This window comes from Microcaecilia unicolor, chromosome 6 (genome assembly GCF_901765095.1).
Source record: "Microcaecilia unicolor chromosome 6, aMicUni1.1, whole genome shotgun sequence".
Taxonomy (NCBI): Eukaryota; Metazoa; Chordata; class Amphibia; order Gymnophiona; family Siphonopidae; genus Microcaecilia; species Microcaecilia unicolor.
In genome coordinates, this window is record NC_044036.1 from 333,301,173 (window position 1) to 333,313,949 (window position 12,777).

The 12,777-nt window shown below is 47.3% G+C and overlaps 1 protein-coding gene across 6 annotated transcripts in view; it reads right to left on the reverse strand.

Annotated features, from left to right (window-relative positions):
- FAM20A (FAM20A golgi associated secretory pathway pseudokinase) overlaps positions 1 to 1,780 on the reverse strand; it is an 82,252-nt gene extending 80,472 nt beyond the window's left edge. The window contains exon 1 of one of the 6 annotated variants that reach the window (XM_030208495.1): positions 1,001 to 1,775. In XM_030208495.1, the coding sequence (XP_030064355.1) occupies positions 1,001 to 1,341 (341 nt within the window). In that variant the 5' untranslated portion in view covers positions 1,342 to 1,775. Of the gene's footprint in view, positions 1 to 1,000 lie in introns of all 6 variants that reach the window. The other 5 variants (XM_030208494.1, XM_030208491.1, XM_030208493.1 and 2 more) reach the window with 5 other exon arrangements.
- Between the last annotated feature and the right edge of the window lie 10,997 nt (positions 1,781 to 12,777).

Genomic DNA, 12,777 nt, shown 5'->3' on the forward strand with positions numbered 1-12,777 from the left:
AGGGAGCAGGGAGCTAGCAGAGCCGACAGGTGCGTGGCTGCTCTCTGCACCCCTCCAGCGGTGTGCACCCGGGGGGGGGGGGGTCATGCTGTACCCGGGGGGGTGCACATCAGCGATCCGTCCCGGGTGGCAGCTGACCTAGGATCGTCACTGATCCACATGGTTATAGAATACACCCAGTTCGTGCGTAATTTACGCATCAGCATTTACAGCAGGTTTTACTTGGCATAACTGTCCCTGACTAAATTTAGTCGCGCGGACAGGCGCTCGGCATATTCTAGAAACTGCGTGGAAACAGGCTTATTCTATAAAGTACTTAATAGAATATGCCTAGGCGTATTCTAGGCGTGATATATAGAATCTAGTCTGAAATGCCCTCCTCTCTCCTGGGACCCAGGAATACCTGCAAATTATTTCTGTCAATTTTCTGATAACCAGTTGAGAATTAAAAAAAATTCTTCAGCCCCTCCTGGTTTTAAAATCTCGTTCTGGGGGAGACCGTAAAAGTCCCAGACCTCAGACAATCTTTTTCGCTCAGCGTCGAGCATTAAATGTGGACTGATGCTGCTCGATCCCTATCAGAACCGGACCTGAATATAAGTAAACAGTGAAAAAGCAGAAATAAGTGAGAAAAGAATTGCCGAGAACTTCAAGCCAGAGTTGTTTCTGTCTAGGTTTTATAAGAACAAGGCGCTTTAAAACACCTTTTGGGCTTGATACATTTATGTTGTACTTCGTTCTATATCTTAACCCTCCGTTGCCTGAAGCACAAACTTAAGATGAAAGCAAGTCGCTCTGAGCCACCACTGAAAAAGGCATAAACACAATCTCTACCCCCCCCCCCCCCCCAGATGTCCCTCTTCTGAAAATGTGGTGCTGTGAAAGATGTAGACAGTCAAGACTGAACTAAAGGAATAGCGCGGGTATTTTAGGCGCGCAAAAAGATGCAAGGAAGTAGGGGAAGCGAGGAGGAGGAGGAGGAGGGAGGAGGACCACCCACCTGTTCCAGCGGCTGACCTGCCTGCGGTAGCTGCGGATGGCTTTGGACCCACTCAGTAGGTGATCCTCGGTGTCCGGGAGCGGCTGCGGGGCGCCGAGGTGCAGCGGATGCAGAAAGAGCTCCCGTAACTTGGAGGGTGCCGGCCGGGACACGTTGTGCGGGACGGGCGAGGGGTGTGAGGTGCAGGGGCAGGAGGAGGGAGGCAGTGGCCGGCCGGTCAGCAGTAGCAGCAGCCCCCCGCGCCGCCGCACCTCGGGCCAGACGTGGAAGTACAGATCGGCAGCGAGCAGCGAACAGAGCAGCAGCAGCGGCAGCAGCCGGTCCCTCCGGAGCCTCCCCATGCCGAAGGGGGGTGGTGGTGGCGGTGGTGGGGTGTTCTCAGCCCATGCCCCGGCCCGGGATCTGCAGCTGGAGAGGAGCCTACACTGCCTGGAGCGCCGATCTGCAGGCTGGGAAGCAGCAGGGCGGGGGAGGGAACTGCGGGAAAAAAACACCTCCCCGGGGATCCCCTCCAGGTACTCCTCCCAGAAACAGGTTTTAAAAGGGGAGGGGGGGGGGGGGCTCACAGTAACTCAGTAATTAAACCTCCTCCTGTCCGTGGGAAGCAAGCGGCCATCACAAAAGCATGAGAGGCGTCGGTGCTGAAGATTTCGGTCGAGATGCGGAGGAACCTGGGTTCGGCTCGTGTGAAGCCAGAGTTCGGTCCCTTGTCGCACCAGCGGGACACCTGGACTCAGCGGCCGGGGAGCACGAACTGTGGATTGGAGAAATGTCCCCCTCCCTCCCCCCGCTCTGCTTTGTGGAAAAAGAAAGATATGCGTTTCCCTGTGGGGGAGATAGAGAGTCCGTGAGTGGGAAGCCTCACACCCCTCTTCCATTCCCCCTTTTGAAAGAAAAGTGTGCTTTTTTTTTTTGTTTAAGCGCCTGAGATACTTTGCAATTTTGTTGCGGTGTCGGCGGTGGACGTGTAACTTTTTCACGTCTTTCTCTCCGCCTCTGTTTTAATTTCCCTGCTACTGACTCTTTCCAAAAACCTGTCAGAGAGGGCGGAGTCGCTCCTCTCAGCACTTTATCCGTTTTAATTTTCTTCGCAGTTTCCAAAATGACATTCTCTGACAGAGTTTTCGCACCCGCCCCGATTCAGATGCGTTCCACAGGGCCTTCCTCATATGTTTTTATTTCCTGACAGAAAAAAAAAAAGATCCCCACATCTCAGACTTAAAATGCAGGAGGACCCAGTAACAGGGCTCTGAGCCCCTCTCTAAAGATTATCAATAGAAATCAAACAAAATAAAACATGGAAAAGAAAATAAGATGATACCTTTTTTATTGGACATAAACTTAATACATTTCTTGATTAGCTTTCGAAGGTTGCCCTTCTTCCTCAGATCGGAAATAAGCAAATGTGCTAGCTGACAGTGTATATAAGTGAAAACATTCAAGCATTACTATGACAGTAAAATAGATACTATTGGAGATTCTACATGGAATGTTGCTACTATTGGAGATTCTACATGGAATGTTGCTATTCCAGTAGCAACATTCCATGTACAAGGCTGCGCAGGCTTCTGTTTCTGTGAGTCTGACGTCCTGCACGTATGTGCAGGACGTCAGACTCACAGAAGCAGAAGCCTGCGCGGCCACATTGGTGATCTACAAGGGCCGACTTCTACATGGAATGTTGCTAGTGGAATAGCAAAATTCCATGTAGAATCTATAGAAATCAAATAAAATAAAACATGGAAAAGAAAATAAGATGATACCTTTTTTATTGGACATAACTTAATACATTTCTTGATTAGCTTTCGAAGGTTGCCCTTCTTCCTCAGATCGGAAATAAGCAAATGTGCTAGCTGACAGTGTATATAAGTGAAAACATTCAAGCATTACTATGACAGTCTGACAGGGTGGGGGGATGGGGGTGGGTCGGAGGTATGCATGGGGACATCAAAGCATATCATTGATATTCTAACAGGATGGGTGTGGATAGGTGAGGGGTGGGGTGATCAACAGAGAAATACAGCTTTATGGTTTATAATGGGCTACGAACCCCAGATTGTTTTTAAGTCTTAAGTCCTGTCTGTTGGGTGTTAAAATATTCAATCATTCTTATTTCAAAGGTCTTACGTTCCTGTATTGTTTTAAAATTACCTTTCAACGAAAGAAAAATCTCCATTACATATCACCAGCCGACCTAATGGTTAGTATCCCATTCCGGGTTTCAGCCACCATCAGACACCATCTTACCTGAGATTATTCTGGCCCATTTTTTTGGCTTCAGAATCAAAAATTCTGGATGGGGGAGGGGAGGGAGGCAGGGTGCAGAACCAAAACTGATCTATAATTATTTCCCACAAAGGGGCTATAAATTCACAGCCAGGCATGAACCTCTAATGCACTGCGTTGATGTAAACTACTTTGAGTCCTGTGTTCAAGTGTCATATAACTACATACCCTCAAATTCTCCGTGTTACTAACACCCCAGACCAGGGGTGTATCTGCGTGGGGCCAGGGCGGCCTGGGCCCCCATAGATTTGGCCCTGGACACCCCTGCCGATGACCCTCTCCACCCCCCTCCTGCCGCCAACCTGCCGCTGCCTATCTTTGCTGGCAGGGGACCCCAAACCCCACCAGCCAAGGTCCTCTTTTCCATTGCAGCAAAGCTTCCTGTTCTGAGTCTGACGTCCTGGGGTCCCCCCCAGCTTTGCAACGGAAGGACCTCGGCTGGTGGAGGTTGGGGTCCCCCGCTAGCTTTGCAATGGAAGGACCTCGGCTTGCGGGGGTTGGGGTCCCCCGCCAGCAAAGGTAGGCGACGGCAGCGGGGGAGGGTTGGCGGCGGGAGGGGGGTGGAGAGGGTTATTGGCAGGGGAGGTCAAAGTTGGCGGCGGGGGGGGGGTGTCTGGCAATGGCGGGGGGGGGGGGGGGGGGGGTCGGCGGCGCTGAGGAGGGCTAAAATGTGCCCCCTCACTCTGGCCCCCTCTCCCGCCAAACTCCAGATACGCCTCTGCCCCAGACTACACTCTACTACAAAGAAAATGTTCCACTCAATGTGGAAACTCAAACGTGTGAAACTATTCTTCCTGAGGGAAACATTTCGCAACTTGATACAATCAATGGTACTAAGCCATGTAGACTACTGCAATGCAATTTATGCAGGATGCAAAGAACAACTCATAAAGAAACTTCAAACAGCTCAAAACACAGCAGCCAGCCAGGCTTATATTTGGAACAATGAGATTCGAAAGCGCCAAACCCCTCCGAGAAAAACTACACTGGCTACCAATCAAAGAACGTATTGCTTTCAAAATCTGCACCCTGGTCCATAAAATTATCTACGGAGAAGCCCCGGGTTACATGACAGACCTCAGAGACCTACCAACAAGAAATAACAATCAGATCAGCACGAACATATCTAAATCTCCACCACCCAAGCTGCAAAGGACTCAAATACAAATTAACTTAAGCATCCAGCCTCTCCTACATCAGCACACAACTGTGGAACACACTACCAAAAGCCGTGAAAACAACGGACGACCATCTAAACTTCCGGAAATCACTAAAAACCAACCTGTTCAAAAAGGCATACCCCTTCGACCCAACCTAAATGCCTAAACCTTGCAACACAACGAAACCAAACCCAGAAACAGACATTGCATAACTCTTCCTCTCTACGATCCCTCAGTGTGTCTATAACACATTGGGGGATCGGCTAACACCGTTAACAGTTATGTGAAAGCCACATTGAGCCTGCAAAAGGTGGGAAAATGGGGGATACAAATGTAACAAATAAAAATAAATAAATAAATATATTGCGCCTTGATTTCTGTGTGGAAATCAAAGAGTATTCTATAACCATTCTTCCCGAGGGAAACATTTCGCTACTTGATACAATCAATGCTACTAAGCCATGTAGACTACTGCAATGCAATTTATGCAGGATGCAAAGAACAACTCCTAAAGAAACTTCAAACCGCTCAAAACACAGCAGCCAGGCTTATATTTGGAAAAACGCAATTCGAAAGCGCCAAACCCCTCTGAGAAAAACTACACTGGCTACCAATCAAAGAACGTATTGCTTTTTTTTTTGGGGGGGGGGGGGTTGCCGGGTTCTTGAAGCCTGGATTGGCCGCTGTCAGACAGGATGCTGGGCTTGATGGACCCTTGGTCTTTTCCCAGTATGGTGGTGCTTATGTACTTATGTACTAACAATGCATGTAACTTCATTGGTTAACTAACTAATCAGCACTGTTAATTGGAAGATAACAAGCAATTATCAGCATTAATTGTGATTTACGCATACAACTTTCTAAGTGTATTCCATAGTTGAAAAGGGGGCAATGGGCGGGGCATGAGCATTTCTACAACCTGTAAACGCTATTATAGAATACACCTGCTCTACGTCTACTTTAGGTGACGGGATTTACAGCAAGTAAAATGGCCTAAATGGACTCGACCAAATTTGGTCGCATAGCGAGGCCCTCAGCGTATTCTATATACTGAGCAGAAAGTTAAGCTGATTCTATAAAATGTAGGCACAGTTCAGCGGATATGCCTAGGTGTATTTCATTTCAGCACAGATTTTTCATGCATCATATATATAACCTACCCCATAGCACATAAAAGCTGTTTTGTCTGAACAATGTCATTCAGTGTAAAAAAATGCAATGACATTGGAGAAACCAGGCAGATGCTAAAGAAGAGATTTAATTTACACGGACACCATATGAGAAATGCCAGTACTGATAAGGATGTCACGCCTGTGGGGCAGCACTTTGCAAAACCGGAACACTGTACTAGTGACTTCATGGTAAGAATCTTAAAAGGGAACTTTAAAACAATACAGGAACGTAAGACCTTTGAAGTCAGAATTTTGACACCCACCAGACAGGACTTAACAAAGATCTGGGTTTTCTAGTCTATTATAAATCATAAAACTGTACTGCTTTGAAAATCGTCCTGCTTTGTTACCCTCCTGTCTCCATGCATATCTCACCTGTCCCTCCTCCTGTCTCTCACCTATCCACCCCCATCCTGTTAGACTGTCACTGGAATGTTTTGATGTTTCACTTATATATACAGTCATCTACCAACATTTGCTAATTTCCGATCTGACGAAGAAGGGCAACCTTCAAAAGCTAATCAAGAAATGTATTAAGTTATGTCCAATAAAAAAGGTATCATCTTATTTTCTTTTCCATGTTTTATTTTGTTTGATTTCTATAGATTCTACATGGAATGTTGCTATTCCACTAGCAACATTCCATGTAGAAGTCGGCCCTTGCAGATCACCAATGTGGCCGCGCAGGCTTCTGCTTCTGTGAGTCTGCCGTCCTGCACGTACGTGCAGGACGTCAGACTCACAGAAACAGAAGCCTGCGCAGCCTTCTACATGGAATGTTGCTAGTGGAATAGCAACATTCCATGTAGAATCTCCAATAGCAGCAACATAAACAGTCATCTACCAACATTTGCTTATTTTCCGATCTGACGAAGAAGGGCAACCTTCGAAAGCTAATCAAGAAATGTATTAAGTTATGTCCAATAAAAAAGGTATCATCTTATTTTCTTTTCCATGTTTTATTTCTATTGATTACCTATATATCTGCAGATATAGAAAACATGGAAGAGGGATGTGAGTGTGCAAGGGAGTATATGAGGTCCAGTCCAGAGGCGTAGCTAGGTGGGGCACCAGGGGAGCAATTGCTCCCCCAAACGGACTTCCAACGGTGCTGGCACCTATTTTTCAGGTTGTCCGTCACACCTATGCAGTGCGTGCGCGTGTCTCTTCACTCCCCCTGGTGTCACAACCTTGCTACATTTCTGGTCCAGTCTTGATCATGGAAAAGTAACTTTAAGGTGGCACAGAGTGGATCTACCCCTGCAGGAGAAGACCTTCCACATCACTATCTGCTGAAGGACAGCTGAATTTGGGAAGGGGTCAGTAAAGATCCATAAAGTCAGAATGGGTCCCTGACTGTCTGCTGCTAAGGGTTGTTTTCTCTGAGTCACTTAGGATTGTTGTTTTGGATGTGAAAATGCAGCACCTTAATGAAATTACTGGCAACAACTCTTGGGGGTCATAAGTACATAAGTGTTGCCATACTGGGACAGATCGAAGGTCCATCAAGCCCAGTATTCTATTTCCAACAGTGGCCAATCCAGGTCACAAGTACCTGGCAAAATCCCAAAACAGAGCACTATATTTATGCTGTTTATCCCAGAAATAAGCAGTGGATTTCCCCAAGTCCATTTTAATAATGGCTTATGGACTTTTCTTTTAGGAAGCTAGCCAAACCTTTTTCTAAACCCCGCTAAGCTAACTGCTTTTACCACATTCTCTGGCAATGAATTCCAGAGTTTAATTACACGTCGAGTGAAGAAATATTTTCTCCAATTCGTTTTAAATTTACTACTTTGTAGCTTCATTGCGTGCCCCCTAGTCCTAGTATTTTTGGAAAGAGCAAACAAACGATTCACGTCTACCCGTTCCACTCCACTCAGTATTTTATAGACCTCTATCATATCTCCTCTCAGCCCTCTTTTTACTAAGTGGCATTAAGCATTAACACGGGCTTGCCGTTCATGAAAATGCACTACTGTGGGGGCGTGCTCAGGCATCCCACAGTAACGTTGGCATCTGCATACGCTTCCTGCTTGCTAAAAAATACATAAGTACATAAGTAATGCCATACTGGGAAAAGACCAAGGGTCCATCGAGCCCAGCATCCTGTCCACGACAGCGGCCAATCCAGGCCAAGGGCACCTGGCAAGCTTCCCAAACGTACAAACATTCTATACAATGAAGCCATAGTGACATCACTAATGAGGTTGGCTCTTATTGGTGGAATGAGCCACTATGACATCACAATAGGTTAAACCACTGCTCTATGTAATAAAAGTGAGCCAAGTAGAGGACATAAGTACATAAGTAATGCCACACTGGGAAAAGACCAAGGGGCCATCGAGCCCAGCATCCTGTCCACGACAGCGGCCAATCCAGGCCAAGGGCACCTGGCAAGCTTCCCAAACGTACAAACATTCTATACATGTTATTCCTGGAATTTTGGATTTTTCCAAGTCCGTTTAGTAGCGGTTTATGGACTTGTCCTTTAGGAAACCGTCCAACCCCTTTTTAAACTCTACTTTTTTATTTTTTAGCACTGGAGGAACATTTGGCGGCAGAGAGTAGGCATGCCCAGTAGGCGTAACCTATCCCTAGAGACCCAAGCGAAATCCATCATAAACAAAATGTCTCTCTCAATGTGGAAACTCAAACGCATAAAACCATTCTTCCCGAGGGAAATATTTTGTAGCCTGGTACAGTCCACGGTACTAAGCCACGCAGATTACTGTAATGGAATCTATGCGGGATGCTAGGATCAAATCATAAAGAAACTTCAGACCGCCCAAAACACAGCAGCCAGGCTTATATTTGGAAAAACACATTTTGGCAGCACCAAACCACTCAGAGAAAAACTGCACTGGCTACCAATCAAAGAACGTATCACTTTCAAAATCTGCACGACTGTTCATAAAATTATTCACGGCGAGGCACCGGGATACATGACAGACCTCATCGACCTGCCAACCAGAAACACCACAAAATCTGCATGATCATACCTAAACCTCCACTACCCAAGCAGCAAAGGACTCAAATATAAATCCATCTATGCAACCAGCTTTTCCTACCTAGGAGTGGCCTAGTGGTTAGGGTGGTGGACTTTGGTCCTAGGGAACTAAGGAACTGAGTTTCGATTCCCGGCACAGGCAGCTCCTTGTGACTCTGGGCAAGTCACTTAACCCTCCATTGCCCCATGTAAGCTGCATTGAGCCTGCCATGAGTGGGAAAGCGCAGGGTACAAATGTAACAAAAATAAAATAGATACTATTGGAGATTCTACATGGAATGTTGCTACTATTGGAGATTCTACATGGAATGTTGCTATTCCACTAACAATATTCCATGTAGAAGCCTGCGCGGCCACATTGGTGATCTGCAAGGGCCGACTTCTACATGGAATGTTGCTAGTGGAATAGCAACATTCCATGTAGAATCTCAAATAGTAGCAACAGTGGAGGAGTGGCCTAGTGGTTAGGGTGGTGGACTTTGGTCCTGGGGAACTGAGTTCAATTCCCACTTCAGGCACAGGCAGCTCCTTGTGACTCTGGGCAAGTCACTTAACCCTCCATTGCCCCATGTAAGCTGCATTGAGCATGCCATGAGTGGGAAAGCGCGGGGTACAAATGTAACAAAAACTATGGAACGCATTGCCAAAAGCAGTAAAAAGTACGCTCGACCACCTACATTTTCGGAAAGCAGTAAAGACAGAACTGTTCACAAGAGCATACCCCATCGACCCACCTAAAAATACCTGTTCACTTGCGACACAATGCAACCAAAGACCAGAACGAACATTACCTGACTCTTCTTCCCCCCTTTCTTCCCTAAGTTCCCCCCAATTGTACCTACCATACATGTACCTCATTCTACCACAATATCACTTTGTATTCATTCATACCATGTATTTGTTCAGACTGTCATCGGTAACGCCATTAACAGTTATATGTAAGCCACATTGAGCCTGCAAAAGGTGGGAAAATGTGGGATACAAATGTAACTAATAATAATAATAATTGGTTAGTGCAGCTACATTGCCGCGTGCCTACCAATTAGCATATGGTTAGCATATGAGCCCTTTCCGCTTGCTAAATACGTGTCTGTCAGGGCTCACGAGCTAATGGCCATGCACTAATTGGGAAATTCATGAGTGGCCATCAATTGAGGAAATGAAAAATCGGCCATTTTACAGTTGTACTAAAATTGGCCTTAGCGCGTGGGTTTCTCCACGCGCTAGTCATAGCGCAGTTCACCTTTCAGCGCTGCTTAGTAAATGGACCCACAAGGCCTTCAGTTCAGTGGCATAGGAAGGGTTGGGCGGTGGGGGCAGTCCGCCCCGGGTGCATGCTGCTGGAGGGTGCAGAGAGCATCCGCGCGCCTGTCTGCTCCGCTGGTTCCCTGCTCCCTCTGCCCCGGAACAGGTTACTTCCTGTTCTGGGGCAGAGGGAGCAGGGAGCCAGTGGAGCCGACAGGCGCGCGACTGCTGTCTGCACCCTCCAGCAGCCAAGAATGCACCCGGGGGGGGGGGGGGGCTTGATGCGCCAGGGAGGGGGTATCATTGCGCCGGGGGGGGGGGGGGGTGTCATGCTGCACCTTGGGGGGACAGACGCCGTTGCACCCGGGAGGCGGGTGCATAGTGGCGATGCGCCCCGGGTGGCAGCTGACCTAGGATCGCCACTGCTTCAGTTAACTACCTGTCTAAATTAAGAGACAATTATAATCGAGCTTTTCAGCTTTCAGTGGCAAATCCTGTAACTGGTCAGAACTTTCTCTGGTGAAAATAGTACTGGTTAAATATAATTACCAAAAGCCTTTTAAATTGAAGTTACTCCAGGAACCAGCCAATAGAAGCAGAGTGAGCATCTTGGTTTATGCCTGTTTCTGGTAAGCCCCGGCCTTTTTTTTTTTCATGTAAAATCAATTCTATTTGAGTGAAGCATTATGGGGATGGATCACTCAAGACATGATTTTGCAACTGACTGCTAAGTCTATGGGAAAGGGAAATGGGACTTAATATACTATAGCCTTTCTGTGGGTTTTGCAACTACATTCAAAGTGGTTTATTTATTTTTGTTACATTTGTACCCCGCGCTTTCCCACTCATGGCAGGCTCAATGCGGCTTACATGGGGCAATGGAGGGTTAAGTGACTTGCGCAGAGTCACAAGGAGCTGCCTGTGCCTGAAGTGGGAATTGAACTCAGTTCCCCAGGACCAAAGTCCACCACCCTAACCACTAGGCCACCCCTCAGGACCAAAGTCCACCACCCTAACCACTAGGCCACTCCTCCACTGTTGCTACTCTTTGAGATTCTACATGGAATGTTGCTATTCCACTAGAAGTCGGCCGTTGCAGATCACCAATGTGGCCGCGCAGGCTTCTGCTTCTGCGAGTCTGACGTCCTGCACGTACGTGCAGGGCGTCAGACTCACAGAAACAGAAGCCTGCGCAGCCTTCTACATGGAATGTTGCTAGTGGAATAGCAACATTCCATGTAGAATCTCCAATAGTAATCCAATGTAGAATCTCCAATAGTAGCAACATTCCATGTAGAATCTCCAATAGTAGCAACATTCCATGTAGAATCTCCAAAAGTATCTATTTTATTTTTATTACCATTTGTACCCTGCGCTTTCCCACTCATGGCAGGCTCAATGCGGCTTACATGGGGCAATGGAGGGTTAAGTGACTTGCCCAGAGTCACAAGGAGCTGCCTGTGCCGGGAATCGAACTCAGTTCCTCAGGACCAAAGTCCACCACCCTAACCACTAGGCCAGTATAGGCAGGTAATTATTATTATTATTATTATTATTATTATTTTTTAATCTGGGGCAATGGAGGGTTGGGTAACTTGCCCAGAGTCACAAGTTGCTGCTGTGGGAATTGAATCCAGTTTCCCAGGATCAAAGTCTGCTGCACTAACCACTGGGCTACTCCTCCACTCGTGGGACCGATGAAAGCAATAAGTTTAGGTCCCACTCTGCCATGCCAAACCCAGTACTCAAGGGATTGCCAAAGCCCAGGTTGTTTCATTGTAAGCAGAGGAACACCTCTTCCAAATATTTCTTCTGAAGCTGTGTGATTAACAGGTAAACCGCATTAAATGCTGTGAACCTTTAGCATTGCTTCATGGTTAATCTGCTTGTGTCTCTCTCCCTTCACCACACAAAGAGGCCTTAAATTCTTTTAAAGCTAGTTGAGTAAAGGCATTTAGAAATGACCTTCCTTCAGTCTAGTAAGTTGTCTAAGGGTATCTTACCAACTAATAATGCTCACATTTAATTCCTCCTGTCTGCACCATTTCATGCTTACGTGCGGTTTGCTAATCATCAAAACCACATTGATTCTACTCAATATTCAAGGCTTTTGTAAGGAAAAAAAAAACCATGCCCATTCTGGTTCCAGCTGAACTTTGGAAACAAAACAAAAAAAACCTGGCCTATTCATTGATTTTGTGTGTGTGTGTTTGACTCTATAGCAGTGGCATAGCCATGGCGGGGAAGGGGGGGGGGGGTCTGCGTCCCCCACTTTGGGATCAGGCCCCTCCAAACCTGCAGCCCCCATGTTAAATGGCTGGCAGGGATGCTGACGCCCCGCCAGCCAAAGAAATTCAGCGTCTGAGCTGCTCCCCTCCTCCTTGTACTGCTACTATAATGCGGAAGTCAGCGGCGTCGACGCTGGGACTTCTTGCACATGCTCAGTTTGCACATGCTCAGAGAGTCTCGGAATCGGCGGTTGGAGGCACGCCGCTGACTTCCGCATTGCAGCAGCAGCACAAGGAGGAGGGGAGTGGCTAGGGCACTGGATTTCCTTGGCTGGCAGGGCTTCGGCATCGCCCCCCAGCAAAGGCATTTTTAACACACATGCGGGGGTGGGGTGGGGTGGAGGAGGGAATGCGCCGCATCCCTAGTCTACCCTTGGCCCCCCCCCCACAATAATTGGAGTACTGGCTATGCCCCTGCTGTACAGTGTAGAGAATGCTCAGGAGTTGGGAATTTGACTGTACTGGGGGGGGGGGGGGGTTAACGGGTGGGGTATGAAGGAACTTACAGTGGTCAGGGTGGCCTGTCTGAAATTGTGAGGTCTTAGCTCAGTCTCTGGGAAAGAAATGCCTTCGGCAAATAAATCTACCTTGCACCCAGCTGTCATTCTAGGGTCTG